Here is a 17681-nt window from a genome sequence, read left to right as displayed (position 1 = left end):
ACAATACTAAACTCTTAAGTTTCATCAATTTTAGTTGTCGAAGATGAATCATTGTTTAGCTTTGATTTTAAATCATCATTTTCTTTGCTTTTAGCTAACGAAGTGATTTTAATAACATTCAATTTTGAAGAATCTACACATTCATGTTCCTCAATTTAACTGATATTATCATAATCATCTTCGATATCGGAAAAATTTTGTTGAATACTTTGTGTCGAAGTTTCAGTTTTGTTCAAAATTTTCATGTGTTCGTTTTTAGATAGAGTATCACTCACAATATCTACCAAGTCATTAGCATCCAAACAATTATCATTGTTAACAATTCCATAAGCATGCGAATCATTTGGTACCTGATCATACCAAGAAACCTTACTCTCATAATCATATGTAATCTCATCAACTAATTCTCTCTTAAAGTTAATGAAAAGAAGTAATTTACAATGTTGTTCTTTACAAATATTGATATTTATGATAAAGAAGAGTAAGCTGCTCATATAATCATTTTACCGTATTATAATAAATGTTTCATTGTCTTACAAGCAAACTATTGTCCTTCCTAATGGAATCTCTATCAGTCATAATATTTGCAATTTTCAAATCTAAGCTCTTAATCCTAGACTTTTTCTCTTCTAACTTATTCCGGGTCTCATAAAGCAAAGCTTTATTTTTCTACAAATCACTACTCATGGAAATCAGCATGTCATTCAAATAAGAACAAGTATCATCAAAATCAAATAAAACAGTATTGTAAGAATTTAAAGGAATATTAAGAGAGATAAGGAGATCACATACCTTATCGGTCATAGGAGACTTCGAAGTGGTTAAAACAAAGCATCTTCCTTCAATCAACTCTTCTTCTTCCTCTTCACGCTCTTTTTCACTTTCCTCCACAAACTTTTCCAACACCATCTTCCCCTCTGAGTGATCACCATAGTCCTTGGTAAACATAACACCATGTGTCGGATAATGCATCTCCTCATCATTCGAAACAGATGACCAAATCTGGTAGGTGCCATCTTCCATAGTTGAATTTCTTGCCACCAAAGAAAGGCTCTTCGACTTTGTTCGAAGCTCTTCGATTTTCATCACAGATTAAGCTTCGTCTTTAACCTTCTCCTTCTTCTCCTCTTCTTTCTTTAACATACAATCTCTCGCAAGATGATTCTTTCCATTGAAGTAGTTATAGTCATAACCAGAATCTCTTATTAACTTCTTCTCAACTTTCTTCTCTTACACCTTCTCAACACTCTTTTGTGGAACAACAAAACTCGAAGATCACTTCATAAAAGAGATTTTTTTGAAATTTCCAAAAATAGGCTTCATGTAAAATTTCTTGACACTATTATTTGAATAATAAGCCACAATTTCATGATCAGAATTCATCAGTAAACCTTCTTCACTATCATCTGCTTTACCATCAAACACACTTCTTTACCAGTAGTTTTTTAGACTAGTGCCAAAGGACCTCCAAAATTAATTTTTTTTGTCTCATCTGCAATCTCTTTCACCTCGGACTCAGAAGATTTAATAATACTATAGAGTTTCGACAATGAGTAAGTGTCAAAGTTCTCTTGCATTTTAATCATCAAACAAATGTTTTTCCACACATTCTCCAAGCCAAGAATGAAATTAATGTTGAAATATGGACAAGTACGAACAACAATATACCTATTGCACTTGTAGATCAACTCATTGAACCAATCATATTATGCTTTGATAGATTTATTTTCCTTATGTTTGAAGTCATCTAACTTAGACAAGAATTGAGTTACTGAACTCTTATTCGTTCGCTCATTTCCATGAAATTTCTCTTTGAGTGTGTTCCAGATTTCCTTTGCAGTCTTGTAACCACGGATGTAGTTATACACAAATGGTGATAAGTGTTGAAACAAAAAGTGACCTTCTTCGGCTATAAGGAACCGCAAACTTTTCCACTTGGTGATACCGCAGAGAAGCTACTACCGGAGACTGTGTTTTGAACGTTGAAGAACCGTAGAGTTGATAGATGAACCGCAGAGTGACGATTTGCATGAAGATAGTTTAGTTTACTTTAACTAACATTGCGTGTATTCCATGTATTATCCGGTGAACCATTCATGGTCACCGTAGTCAGTTACTTTAGATTATTTTACTATTTCGATGCAACTTTTGGGACTCTATAAATAGAGCTTACCACTTCATGTAATCCTTACCAATTTACCAATTCACAAAAATATCAATCTATCGATCATTGAATGTTTATCATATCAGATTGTTCATCTCTTTAACTTAAGTTATCTTAATTGATACGTAACCGAGTCCCTCTTCACTTGTGTTGTTCATCTTGTACTAACTTGTGTTTGCATGCAAACCTTCTTACGTATCAACCTCATGTCTACTTGTTTACTGCTTATTGATATAAACTTGCTGCTATTTAATTTCCTTACATTTCCGCAATCTAACTATTATTATTGTTGAGCTAACAAGATCCTTTGAGATTAACTTTAATTCTGCAACTTATTATCTTGTACTAATGTTTGTTCACGTTCTTCTCTCAACAATCGGTATCTGAGCCCAAGTGGTTGCCTTTTAATTCCTTTCAAAATCAAAGCTTTTCTTCTCAAAACTCTAATTTAAAAGGCCTTCTATACCACTAAAGCTCATAAAAAAAGTTTACAAAAAAAAGGACAATGGCACAAGCTTATTCTCTAAATGTTTCAAACAGTGTTGGTGGTTTTTATAGAGCCCCAATACTTGTTGCAAGTGAATATCATCATTGGTCCTAAAGAATGGAAAGATATCTAAAGAGGCTCGATAGAGATTTGTGGAGATCTATAGAAGAAGGACCTCATGTCCCTATTCTCACTCCTGTTGCAGCAGATGGTGCTCAAGCAAGACTTGGTGGATGTCAAGCAACCATGAACAGACCTACCAACAATGACTTAGAGAAGATGGAGAAAGATGCAATAGCCTTCTACGAAATCACGTGTGGTGTTGGTCATGACAACTTCGACATCATCATAAACTGTGAATCTGCTAAAGAGATATGGGATGTTCTCAAAAATCTCTATCAAGGGTATGAACAGGCTCAAGACAAGAAGCTTACAATATCTCTCAATGAGTTCACCAACTTTAAAGCCTTACCTGGTGAAAGCCTTGATGACTCCTTCAAGAGATTCAACCTCATCATCACCAAACTTTCAAACGTTGGCACTGTAACTCTGTAAGAAGCAAGCACGAAACAAACCTACAATTTCTAAATGGTCTGGGTAGACATTGGACAACTTCTAAGATGATAGTCCAAGGAGATAGAAAGATCCAAACTCTATCACTATTCAAGCTATATGGTGAACTTCAAGCACAAGAATCAACGGTGTTAAAGGAGTGTGCAAACCTTGGTGGACCACTTGCTTTGATGGCTCAAACTCCACAGTTTAAAACTCAACAATACCCATATCCCAGAGAATCATCATACCAACACTGATATGACAACTTTCCGCAGTTAGATGAAGCAGATGTATAACTTGATGACGAATAAGAGTTTCAGAATGCCATTGCCCTGGTCAGCCAACAATTCAATAGAATCCCACCACTATCCTTTCGTAATAACTAACAGTTCACCAAACCACCTTTCAATTGCAATTTCAACTCGTAGAGTAACTGTGACATCCCCAATTTCACGGCCAGAAAAGACCGATTTCGTTTATGCTTTTTAAAATTAAATCAGAGTAATCTTTTAAAGAAAACTGTTGCGGAATATGTTCCCAGAAAACATGATAAATACTTTATCCAAGAATTTTCGAAGAGATGTATTTTATTCGTTTTAAAACATTTGGGATGTCCTGGTCAATACAGACACATAAGCATAAACCGAACTTACATTCATCTACACTAATGATATACATCTCTTTAATCTCTCAGTGTAATGTGTCTTTGTATCTATACCTGTGATACAAAAATATAGAGTGGGTCAGGTTTGGAAACCTGGTGAGTACATATAGATTTCAATCCCACAATGTTATAACATATATATAATTTAGAATTCACACAATATAAAATTTTCTCTATATATATAACCAACTCTTACCCCACCCCGTCAATCCTCTCAACGAGACTAAAAAAACTAACCTCTCGACCTGATCCATACTCCCGGATCTAAAGCTAACCTCTCGACCTGATCCATACTCCCGGATCTAAAACTAACCTCTCGACCTGATCCATACTCCCGGATCTAAAACTAACCTCTCGAGCTGATCCATACTCTCGGATCTAAAAACAAATAACTATGTCCTGTCCATACTCCCGGACTAAGAACAACTGACTATGTCTTAATCCATACTCCCGGATTAATGACAACTGACTAAGTCTTAATCCATACTCCCGAATTAATGACAACTGACTAAGTCTTAATCCATACTCCCAGATTAATGACAATTAACTAAGTCCAATCCATGCTTCTGGATCAATGACATATTTTAAAGTTCTATTCTCCATATATATCTCACTCGTACTCATAAAGATATACTACCCCATAACCATTATAACCAATCTTAGGTTTACTCTTTAACCTAATTTATCATAAACATTCAAGTATGTTCTTTAACACTTAATTCAGACATCATCAAATAACTCACACAAAACATATATTCAATACATTCAAACAATACTTGTATTAAAATGATGTTCATGAAAGGGACTATGCACTCACTTGATAATACTATGATCGAACAGCACAACGGCTCTAAATGTAGTATTCTTCGGTGAAACTGTGATCTCTTCACACACCGGGCTTCTTGCGGGCAGAGTTTCGGCTCGAAACTTTTTTCTTCTCGGGATCTTCGGTGCTTCGGGACTCGCTTCGGGTCTCGGGATGATACCGGGGCTTCGGGAGCGCTTCCAGAAGGCTTAGAGAGGGTATAGAGAGTGAGAGAATAAGAAAATAGCAACCTAAACCGGCTGCCCTTCGATTCTATTTATAGGGATGATTTTTCGATTTTCACGTCGTGAACCCTTATTTCACGTCGTGGGCTTGGTCAGGCATAGGTCATTGCGTTCGTCATCAGTCCACTTGCTCTGTTAGGCTCAAGAAGGCTCCAGAAGTTAGTTCACGTCGTGAATACTGTTTTCACGTCGTGGTCTCTGACACAACTTTGGGGTTCGCACCCCGAACTTTAGAAATTCATAACTTTCGCATACGAGCTCCATTTTCGACGTTCTTTATATCCACGCGTAAGTGAGATTATGATCTACAACTCTCGTTTAGACTCCGTCGGCTAAGTTTGACTTTAATTTTTATTATATTTATCTTTAGTAGGCCGGGACAGGAAAACTCCGTTATAAACTCATAACTTCTTCATCCGACGTCCGTTTTTGTCTGTATTTTTACCGTTGCACTACTATCGACGAGATATTCGATTCTCCTTTAGATTGTTTCGGCTAAAAAATCACTTCATCGTAAATTCACTATATACGTCGCGCTGTGTCGTGCCGGTTCTGTCGCGAAACTTCGACAGGTCATAACTTCTTCGTTATAACTCGGATTTCAGCGTTCTTTATATGTACGGAACCCTTGTAACATATACTACAATTTAGTTAAGATTACTCCTTCTAAATAATCTTCCATCAAAAAGTCACTTTTGATGCTTATCGTCTCTAAATTGACTAGCCCGGATCTACGGGCGTTACAGTAACCACCCAAGATATCCCAGAAATCCTCATCATCCTTCACAACCACGAAATGCTTCTTCAAAAGAGACACCGCAGACCAACAAACCTTCAGACTCTGGTACCACTAACGAAGACAAATATGGAGTCATTGTTTGCCATAATTGTCATAAGGAAAACCACTTTGCCAAAGACTGCAAAGCAAACGTGGTAAAAGACAAGGCATTCTACCTTATAATGGCTCAAGAAATGGAGGAAAAAGAAAAGGCAATAGCTTATGTTGCTCAAGTGAGAATGGATCATCAAGTTGGTCCTTGGGTGATGAAGATGAAGAGATTGACAACAACAACAAGAAAGGGAAAATATGCATGGTGGCAACAAGTGAGGAAGACGGATCAACGAACCTGCAGTGGAATTACTGCTACATGGCAAAATATCGAACTCTCAGCATCGTCAGGCAGGTAAAAATTATGATTCAGTCTAATGATTACAACATGCATGATTGTGAACCATACTTAAAAAGATTTAATGACACTTGTGCTACCGTCCTTACAGACTACAACAAAGCCCTAGATCAAAAGAACATAGAGAACCAAGAGCTGTACCATGTGAGAGGAAGACTAGAAGACAAAAAGCTTAAGATCACTGCTAGAAAAAAATGCTAGAATGGTAAGTGAAACTTAATTAGATATTGCTTTGAATCAATGAGATCTTGCCCAAAAAGAGATTGTACGTTTGAATCGATTAATAGAAAAATTGTTTAATGAAACTGAAGAAATTGATCATTTAGTTAACAATGGGACCGTAGACAAAACTTATAATTGGGGATGGTCCAATGGGTATTCTACCGATGAGAACTCTCCTCCCTGGTTTGATGCCAGATGTCCCTATGTCCCACTAGACAGGACTTTTCATTATCCAGTCAATGAAAAAACTTTTCCCGAAGATATAAGATGTCACTTTGGTAGACTTCATGAACTAAGTAACAATTGTGTCATTGAGGAAATTTTTCCTGAATCCTCGGGTAATCCAGATGATCTCTTACCCATCATTGGCATAATTTGTCCCGGTTCTCAATCCAGTTTAGATGTGGATGAAGAAATTGTTTTGGAAGGACCTGAATTAGTTGCAAATTATCCATCCTTGCCTTCCAAGACATGTCCCAACCAAGAGTCACCTAAAACTTACTCTGTGGTAGTCCAGTCCTCTCAACCGCAGACCCCAGTCAAAAGCACAACTACTCTTCAGCCCATCTTGCATGAACTACTAATTAATAATTTTGAGATTGGACAATGTTCTCAGAGTCATGACTTTTCTAGTTCTGATGACTCAAGTCCTCGATTTTTACCTCAAACAAAAAATTTCAAGAAACCTCAACTAAATGTTTCTGATGTTGTCCCACCAAAGAAAGAAGAAAAATTAGCTTTGGAAAAGGAGATCAGATCCCGACGTGAAAAGCGGGAAGCTGATTCCAAAAACAAAAATTTCAAAAACCATACCAACTTTTCAAACAAAAGGAATTTTGAAAAGTCCACTGCTGCAAAAATCTTTTCAAAATCCACTGCAGTTGATGGATCATGCAAAAAGTCATGTCCAGTGACTAAATCTCTTGACTCAAACAAAATTGAAAATTTTCAAAAAGGGGTCAAGTCAACATCATCAAATTCCTTAAAAGACAAAAAAACGAAGGGTATTTTACACACTTCGCAAACTTCAAAATCCCTTCCATCAGTCAAAAGGTCTAAACTTACGACAACTTCTTTCAAAAAACATTTTCAAAATCCAGTGGACAATACCAAGAGACACCAACGTCGGACCAGTCACAAATAAAAGACCACACCCTCCACACCGTTGACTCGGTATGGACTGTGGATCAATGAAAAGAACTTATCCTTTTGCTTTTATCCACTGCTATCGAAGACATGTCCAATCCTATCTCGAAAAATCCCAAAAGATGTGACACATCGTGATTCCAAACAAAAATGGAAAAAGATATTTGTGTCCAAGACTCACATGCATGCATATGTTAAGAAAGTTTCCCACGTTACCACGGGCTCCAAACTTGTTTGGGTGCCCAAACTAACCAACTGATTTTGCAGGCAATGTGCAAGGAGGAACAAGAAGAAGAATGGTTAATCGATAGTGTCTGCTCCTTGCACATGACTGGAAGGTTGGAATACCTTCAAGACTTCATGCTAATCAGCAGCAGTGGACACATCGCCTTTGGAAATAACGCAAATGGAATCATCAGGGGTTATGGAGTATTGACTACGGGGAGCTTCTTTATTCAACGAGTTGCTTACGTAGAAGGTTTAAAACATAATTTGATAAGTGTGGGTCAATTATGTAAAGCTGGTCATCAGGTTGAGTTTGATAGTGAATATTGCCTACATCTTGACGAATGACAGGAACACTTGCAGATCAAATCTAAATCCGAAGGGACAATGTATCCATTGGATATCTCTTTAATCATTGGCAAACCGCAGTTGTGTTTTCTGTAAAAAGCAGTGTCTGAAGTGAGTTGGTTATGGCACTGCAAACTTCCTCACCTCAACTTCAGATACACCAACAACCTGGTAACCGAAGAGTTAGTCCGTGGACTACCAATCTTGAAGTAAAACAATGATACGTTATGCCCAGCCTATGAATGTGGTAAACAAACTAAGGGTAGCCATCCTCTCATAGTTGATTCTTCAATAGTTGAACCTTTAGAGCTACTTCACCTTGATCTCTGCGGTCCATCAACTATAGCTAGTCTTCACCACAAGAAATATATTCTGGTCATAGTTGATGACTTTACTGATGGGTTTTCAGAGCATTCTAACACTCCTATGGTGTACATGCAACCCTAGAAACCTCGGATCTATGTTTGACTAAGATACATGCAAATAATTATTTTTCCAAGGTTCTTATCCTAACTAGCATGGCATGGGGTACTTGAATCAAATAAAGCTAGTAGAATTACTTACCTTGTAGTTGTAGTTGATTGCTTAGAGTTTGAGAGCCTAGCACCAATAGTGTGGATGCCTCAAATGGAAGTCACAAAACACCACAAACTTGGATACTTGAGAGAATAGTCACAACCTTTCTTGAAATCGGCCCTCTTAGTTTTCTCACATCAACTAGTGCAATTTCAAGAACCAAGGCCTCCTTTATATAGTGTGGTGGATTAGGGTTACATCCATGTAAACCCTAATACCCATGTCTTTTCATTTCCATGAGATCCATGGGTTAAAGCTCCATGGAGTATCCATGGACTTTCCATGCAAGCCTAGCCCATTCCAAATAAGCATTAGCTCACACTATATAAATACAAGAGCCCATATTTAATTAGTCATACTTTTGATCTCTAAATTAATTCTAAATTAATTATAGATCAACACTAATTAAATAATATGATTTTATATTAATATATTAGAACTTATATTATATTAATAAATCATAACTTATACTATTCTCAAAAGATTATCCGTAAATTGTTCGGGTGAAGTGCAACCCAAAAGGACCATGCCGGGTCGGGTCAAGTACATACCAAATATAGTTATGGACTTAGACACTATATCCAACAGTCTCCCACTTGGATAAGTCTAATAACTATAGTTGCAAGTATGCCTTCAGGAACCGATCAACAATCGTAGCTCTTTAAACTCTGTTGAACTATGAAGCGCCATTTTAGATAAGTGATCATATAATCCTCTGTTCTAGATATCAGCCGGAAAAATACATGGAACATGGTCTTGCTTATTGTCCAGCATTTGTTTCCCGATTTCCGATTTGTTTGACATAGAACTTAACTGAACACATCAATTTAGTTCTGACCGGGCCCGGTACATAGGTCAAAACAAAATCATCGAGGGGCCCAGATATCGCTTCTAATCCTAGAAGGAACAGATAAACTTTGACTCATATGTTTGCTCTACTACTTGTTGAACTACACATAAAATCACGGTTTATAACATCGAGTTACCAATACGTTTTCGTGCAATCAATGCATAACCAACTCATAGGCAACAAATCATATCTCTAGGTTTGAAGACTTATATGATATTACCGTCTCACGATCACTCGAGATAAATTCCATGAAGTGATACAAGTGAGCGTGGGTTGAATCCAATACTCAGAACTTATGAGCACTCATGAGTGCTGTAGCCCCGCTTTGTCTAACATCTTAGACCTCTACAAGCCAACCCATGACAGTCTTGATTCATATCTACTTCCAACATATGACCGACTGTGGAGAGTTTGAATAATATGATATAAACCATAAGATAATTATTCTGGAAGTCAAAACATGCAAAAAGAAATAATAGTAAACGATTGACAAGAGATAGCAACACTTTACTCATAAATAACAGCTTTTATTTATCATCAAATGTCAATTACATTTTACAAATTTCAAGATTATCTAACTTCTAAAACTAATATCATCCTTCAGCCCTATGATCCGAGCATGCTGGAGATGCTTAGCCCGAGTCAGTCCCTTCGTGAGGGGATCTGTTGGGTTCTCATCCGATGATACCCTCTTTGCCACGAGTATTCCTTCTTCTATTCCATGTCTGATGAAGTGATATTTTCTGTCAATGTGTCTGGATCTCCCATGATCTCTTGGTTCCTTGGCTAAGGCAACCGCACTATTGCTGTCACAGAAAATCTCCATTGGCTCCTTTATAGCTGGTACAACTCCAAGGTCTCCGATGAAGTTCTTTAGCCATATAGCCTCCTTTGCTGCCTCGCTTGCTGCTATATACTCTGATTCACAAGTGGAATCAGCCACTGTCTCCTGCTTGGAACTTTTCCAAGTAATTGCCCCTCCGTTTAGAGTAAAGACCCAGCCTGACTGAGAGCGGAAATTATCCCTGTCAGTCTGAAAGCTAGCATCAATGTACCCTACAACTCTCAAGTCCTCACTGCCACCGAGGGTAAGGACCCAGTCCTTAGTCCTCCGTAGGTACTTGAGGATATTCTTTACCGCAGTCCAGTGTGCCTTGCCAGGGTTCCCTGATACCTGCTAACCATGCTCAAAGCAAAGGCTACATCAGGTCGAGTACACGTCATAGCATACATGATCGATCCTACAGCTGAAGCATAAGGTATTCGACTCATTTCTGCTATCTCAGCCTCAGTACTAGGGCTTTGTGTCTTACTCAATCTGGCGTTACTCTGGATGGGTAACTCTCCTTTCTTGGAGTTATGCATGTTGAACCTTTTCAACACTTTGTCCACATAGGTGCTTTGACTAAGTCCAATTAGTATTTTACTCCTGCTTCTCAAAATCCTTATCCCTAGGATATAGGCACCTTCTCCAAGGTCCTTCATAGCGAAACACTTCCCAAGCCAGGACTTTACTTCCTGCAGGGTTGGGATGTCATTTCCTATGAGTAGTATGTCATCCACATACAGTACCAAAAAGCTGACTATAATCCCACTAGCCTTGATATAGACACAAGATTCATCTTCACTCCTTGAAAAGCCAAATTCTTTGACTTTCTCATCAAAGCAAAGATTCCATCTGCGAGGTGCCTGTTTTAATCCATAAATGGATTTCTCGAGCTTACTCACTCTACTGGGGTACTCTGTACTGACAAAACCCTCTGGCTGAACCATGTAAACATCTTCAGCCAAATTTCCATTAAGGAAAGCGGTTTTGACATCCATTTGCCATATTTCATAATCATGAAATGCAGCAATGGCTAACAGAACCCTAATAGACTTAATCTTGGCCACTGGTGAAAAGGTCTCATCATAATCAACTCCCGGAGTTTGAGAATAACCCTTTGCAACAAGTCGTGCCTTATAAGTGTGTACATTACCATCCATGTCGGTCTTCTTCTTGAAGATCCATTTGCACCCAACTATCTTACGATCAGGTACATTGTCAACCAAGTTCCAAACTTGATTGTCATACATGGACTGTATCTCGCTATCCATAGCCTCTTTCCATTTAGCAGCCTCAGGGCTTGCCATGGCTTCCGTGTAGCTGTTAGGCTCATCCAGATTTACCAGTGTGTTATCACTGATAAGTGTCTCACCTTCTGCAGTAATATGAAAACCATAATAATGCTTAGGTGCATTCCTAACTCTGGTGGAACGCCTCAGAGGTATAGATTCTTCAGTCGGCTCAACAGGAGTTTCCTCCTCAGGTTGAGGGCTAGGGTTTGAGGTTCCTTCACCACTTGACTCTTGAATTTCCTCAAGGTCAATTTGCCTCCCACTGTCTCCTTGGCTCATGAATTCTCTCTCTCGAAAGAATCCTCTTCTTGCTACAAAGACCATATTATCACTGGGTCTGTAGAAGATGTAACCAAAGGATTTATGTGGGTAGCCGATGAAAATACACATTTCGCTTCGGGGTTCGAGCTTATCGTGAGTCTCGCGTCTCACGAAATCCTCGCAACCCCAAATCTTGATGTGGTCTAGATTGGGAACATTTCCAGTGCACACCTCGTGAGGTGTTTTGGCAACCTTCTTTATAGGGACTAGATTAAGGATATGGGCGGCAGTCTCTAAGGCATACCCCCAAAATGAGATTGGTAGCGAAGCTCGACTCATCATGGAACGAACCATGTCTAACAAGGTCCGATTGCGCCTCTCAGCTACACCATTCAACTGTGGTGTCCTAGGAGGTGTCGATTGTGAGACAATCCCACATTCCTTAAGATAGTCAAGGAACTCAGTACTAAGATACTCACCACCACGATCGAATCGAAGCATCTTAATGTTCCTGCCCAACTGATTCTCCACTTCTTGCTTAAACTCTTTGAATTTCTCAAAGGTTTCTGACTTATGCTTGATTAGGTAGACATATCCATATCTACTAAAATCATCAGTAAAAGTCACATAGAACCGATTAGCATCTCTTGTGGCAGTTCTGAAGGGTCCACACACATCCGTGTGTATGAGGTCCAACAAACCTTCACCCCTAGCACAAGTGCCAGTAAAAGGTGACTTTGTCATTTTACCAAGAAAACAAGATTCACAACTATCATCTGACTTTAGGTCAAATGACTCCAAGACTCCATCCTTTTGGAGTTGGCCTATGCGTTTCTTGCTTACATGTCCAAGACGACAATGCCATAAGGATGCTTTATCTAAGCTAGTGGAAGAGTTAATACACAATACATTATTTCCTAGATTATCCACAACAGATACAGTTTCATACACGCCATCACAAGGTAATGCTTTAAAATAAAGAACATTATTAAAGAAAGCATCAATACTACCATTATTATTATCAAAATAAAAGGTAAAACCTTGTTTATACAATGCATGAAAGGAAATAACATTTCTTGCCATTTCTGGCAAATAATAACATTTATTCAAATCTAATGTAAACCCACTATCTAGCACTAAGGAATAAACTCCTATCTTGGTGACAGGTGAAGCTTTCCTGTTTCCCATGATCAAGTTTATCTTTCCCTGCTCCACATTCTCACTTCTTTTTAGTCCCTGCAAATCACAACATATGTGAATACCACAACCTGTATCAAGGACCCAAGACTTAGAATGAGGTGAGTTATTAGACAATATAGTGTATATACCTGCATGGTTAGGTTTTACTTTCCCATCCTTCAAATCTTGCTGGTACTTTGGGCAGTTTCGCTTCCAGTGCGACTTTTCATGGCAATAGAAGCATTCAACCTCATTAGGGTTAGCAGAAGGAGTGACAAAACCTTTCTTGGTTTTGCTTGAAGAGGAGCCTTCAAGGGTCTTACCCTTGGTACCCTTAGAAGGGTTCTTTCTATTCTTCCCTTTGCCATGCCCGATTGCCAAGACATTGGCCGCAGTTGGAGTAGGAGTAGGAGTAGTAACAACCGACTTACCCTTTAGACCACTTTTGGCGGTCTTCAAGAGTCCTTGAAGTTTGCTGAGGGTGACTTCTTCCTTGTTCATGTGATATGTCATGCGGAATTGATCATAACACGATGTCAAGGAGTGCAAAATGATGTCTATTGCTAACTCCTCAGGGAAGTTCACATTCAGCTTCAGTAAACGGTCCACATACCTTTGCATTTTCTGCATGTGGCCCGTGATGGGTTCATCATCCTTCATTCGGGTTGTTATCATGGAGGAGATTATTTCATATCGCTCTTGACGAGCACTTTGATGGTAGCGGTCCATCAAGTCCTGGTGCATCTCAAAAGGATAATAGTCCTCATAGGACTTTTGGAGCTCGGCTGTCATGGTGGCCATCATGATGCATGCCACTTTTGTAGCATCTCTTTCATGTACCTCATATTCAGCAAGCTCTTCAGGTGTAGCAGTTGGCTCGGGTACCTTCAGCTCCTTGTCGAGAACATATTCTTTGTTCTCATACCGAGTGACCATCCTGATGTTTCTGATCCAATCTGTAAAGTTGGACCCATCAAAGATGACTCTCCCATAAAGATTCATGAGAGAGAAGGAGCTAGTAGGGTTTGAGCCAGAAGCATTGTTATTGGAAGACATCTGAAAAGAAGAGGGAATAGATTAGATTAGATATAGAGATAGTCCTTAACAAAACACCCAAATGTAATATTAAGGCTAGGACCCAACACAATATTTTATAACTTAGAAGAGGGATGCCGTAATCTAAGCTATAAGATATTTGAAGGTAGGTGAATGACGATTCACCAATTTCCACCATGAAAAACAAAATATTTAATTAGGTTTTAATTGGTTTAGAAACTCCTAGATTCTTTGAAATTCATTGAACTTTCTTCAATGGCATGTTTCAATCTCGAGTGTGCCCTTCAAGTTTTGTGACTGGGATGCCGAGGATCACAAAACAAGGTGTGAAGTAACCATGCAAATTACTTGGTACCCTTAATGTATTACCCTTCAATCGATGTGCCGGTAAACCACACACGCTCCATCGATACTATGATAAACATTAAGTCACCCTTTACCTACCTTGTTAAGTTCAAGTTAGTGTGCCGGTTAACCACACACGCTCCACTAACGACTTAAACAAAGTGTAAAGTGTAATTTCATGGATTAGCACCGTATTCACATTTTCCTAAAATAACTAAGATTGGGAATTCAATAAAGTTTAGTTACTTTAGTATTATCATTATACTTTTAATGAGAATTTATAAGTCCTTGTCCTACCCGTTCGGCTAACGACCCTCCACCGATCAAGGAAGCGGTGGGTGAGAGTGGACACCCATTAAGTTGCCATTTTATAGGCAACAACCTTATACCCCCCTTCTAGACCGGCTTCGTGAATGAGGCGTACTAGCGGTAAGACGACTTGATCTTATACATATATAAATATTATTAAACTTATAATATTATAAAGTATAAGGGTTGAATTTTAACTTTTAAAAATTCTAGGGGTTGGAACTAAAGTTTTTAATATGACTTTACATGTTCCAAAACTTGAGGACAAGTTTTGTAAACTTTCAAAACTTTTCATTTCTCATAATTTATGAGTTAATGGTTATTAAAAATGAAGACTCTTCATTTTTTGTAACCTATGTGTTCTTTTAATGGTTATTATAAATGTGACTTTTGGTTATCCATAACTTAAGAACTAGTAATGGACTCCATTAAAACACATAAAGATCAAGAATTAATCTAATCAATTATTAGCACATAATTTCTATGATCTTCTAAACTCATATGTTTATGAATGTTCATATCAAAAATTTCAAGAATCGTAAGTACATATACTAAACTTGAAATTTTGATACGAGCTTTTGAACAAAACTTCGATTTTCAAGTTTTTTTTTTTTTTTTTTTTTTTTTTTTTTTGCATCAAGTATCAAATAAACAAACCTGACTCTGATACCACTGATGGGTTTTCAGAGCATTCTAACACTCCTATGGTGTACATGCAACCCTAGAAACCTTGGATCTATGTTTAACTAAGATACATGCAAATAATTATTTTTCCAAGGTTCTTATCCTAACTAGCATGGCATGGGGTACTTGAATCAAATAAAGCTAGTAGAATTACTTACCTTGTAGTTGTAGTTGATTGCTTGGAGTTTGAGAGCCTAGCACCAATAGTGTGGATGCCTCAAATGGAAGTCACAAAACACCACAAACTTGGATACTTGAGAGAATAGTCACAACCTTTCTTGAAATCGGCCCTCTTAGTTTTCTCACATCAACTAGTGCAATTTCAAGAACCAAGGCCTCCTTTATATAGTGTGGTGGATTAGGGTTACATCTATGTAAACCCTAATACCCATGTCTTTTCATTTCTATGAGATCCATGGGTTAAAGCTCCATGGAGTATCCATGGACTTTCCATGCAAGCCTAGCCCATTCCAAATAAGCATTAGCCCACACTATATAAATACAAGAGCCCATATTTAATTAGTCATACTTTTGATCTCTAAATTAATTCTAAATTAATTATAGATCAACACTAATTAAATAATATGATTTTATATTAATATATTAGAACTTATAATATATTAATAAATCATAACTTATACTATTCTCAAAAGATTATCCGTAAATTGTTCGGGTGAAGTGCAACCCAAATGGACCATGCCGGGTCGGGTCAAGTACATACCAAATATAGTTATGGACTTAGACACTATATCCAACATTTACTTGCTTCACTTGGGTCTTCTTCTTGAGACTTAAATCAGACACACCGCAGATCATGATCAACTTCATCAAGGAAATAGAGCTCCAGATCAAACTACCAGTCATAAGGATAAGGAGTGATAATGACACTGAATTTACTAATAAGCTTTTGAATAGCTTTTTAGTTTCCAAGGGAATCAGCTATAACTTCTTGGCACCATACACACCACAACAAAATGAAGTAGTTGAGAGAAGGAATAGAACATTGGTCAAAGCAGCTAGATTGATGTTAAATTTTGCCAACTTACCTCTCTACTTCCTATGAAGCATCATTTGCAAACGCCTCAACAAGACTCCCTATGAAGGTCTCAACAATCGAAAACCCAATGTCCGATTCTTTCATATTATTGGGTGCAGGTGTTTTGTGATCAACAACAAGGATCATCTTAACAAGTTTGCACCAAAGTATGATGAAGGCATTTTTTTGGGTTACTCAACCAACAAAGTTGCATACAGGGTTCTCATACGGCGTATAACACTAATAGTCGAAAGCTTTGATGTAATATTTGATGAAGATTACGTCCGCAGCATTGCTCCTTCAACAGAAACAAAGTTCATCTTGGAAAGTGATATCCCAACCTCATCGGTCCGTTAAACATAGTTGAAGTTAACTATGATGATCTCTTCGATCCAGCAGAGATAGCTCATCTTTCAAAAAATTTGGTGTCTCTGGTAGCCCAACAACAACATGCAGAAGTATATGGACCTATCCTATCTGAAGGAACGTCACTCAATACTTACACCTCACCGGTTGAGGGGGAAAGTTCAGTTCCTTTGGAAGTTACAACCATCGAGGTTCGAGTATTGAAGATGTTGCTCCAACACCTACCCGCAGACCAATCAATCAATCAAACGTATCTGAAGACTCCAACAATGAAGAAGTTGAAAACATTGATACAAGAACGAATCCAAGGATTATTAATCACTCATCAGTCCAGGGGGAACCGATGTCACTGGCTTACGGGGAAACGTCATCGGTTCAGGGGGAACTCCCATCTACAATCCAGGGGAAACTTCTATTACCTACCGCAGAGCCCATTCCAATAGTCCAAGATTCATCTGTGGGTTGTTCACACATCGATGGCGAGCTACCTTCAACAAGCATACCCGAAGAGTCCAAAGACATAGAGGATATTCCCTCAACCGTAGCCGCAGACCATCAGCAATCTTGTCTATGCATTTGGACGAAAGATCACCCACTGGGTCAAATCATCGGCAACCCGTCTTCAAGTATTTAAACTCGTTCTTCTACTGATTTAAATAACCATTGTCATTATGCAGCATTCATGTCATCTGTAAAGCCCAGAACCACAAAAAAAGCACTTATGGATCCCCGATTGGATCATTGAAATGCAAGAGGAACTTGTCGGGTTTGAACGTAATAAAGTTTGGAAATTGGTACCGAAGCCAAAAGGTCACACTATTGTCAGTACGAGATGGGTTTACAAATACAAGTT

At 38.2% G+C, this 17681-nt stretch overlaps 1 protein-coding gene across 1 annotated transcript; it reads left to right on the top strand.

Moving 5' to 3' along the window:
• The first annotated feature begins 2768 nt into the window (after nt 1-2768).
• Nucleotides 2769-3206, top strand: LOC145113711 (uncharacterized). The gene has a single exon (XM_079049770.1). The coding sequence runs from the start codon at nt 2769-2771 to the stop codon at nt 3204-3206; it is 438 nt and encodes a 145-aa protein (XP_078905896.1).
• The last annotated feature ends 14475 nt before the right edge of the window (nt 3207-17681 follow it).

The sequence above is a fragment of the Lactuca virosa genome, chromosome 5, assembly GCF_052849685.1.
Source record: "Lactuca virosa cultivar CGN04683 chromosome 5, Lactuca_virosa_CGN04683_v6, whole genome shotgun sequence".
Lineage (NCBI taxonomy): Eukaryota > Viridiplantae > Streptophyta > Magnoliopsida > Asterales > Asteraceae > Lactuca > Lactuca virosa.
The sequence above is the reverse complement of the archived record's forward strand: the minus strand, read 5'-3'. Positions and strand labels throughout refer to the sequence as shown.

Bases quoted from the DNA above. Each gene is read 5' to 3' on its own strand.
- LOC145113711 (XM_079049770.1), top strand. From the start codon at position 2,769: ATGGAAAGATATCTAAAGAGGCTCGATAGAGATTTGTGGAGATCTATA.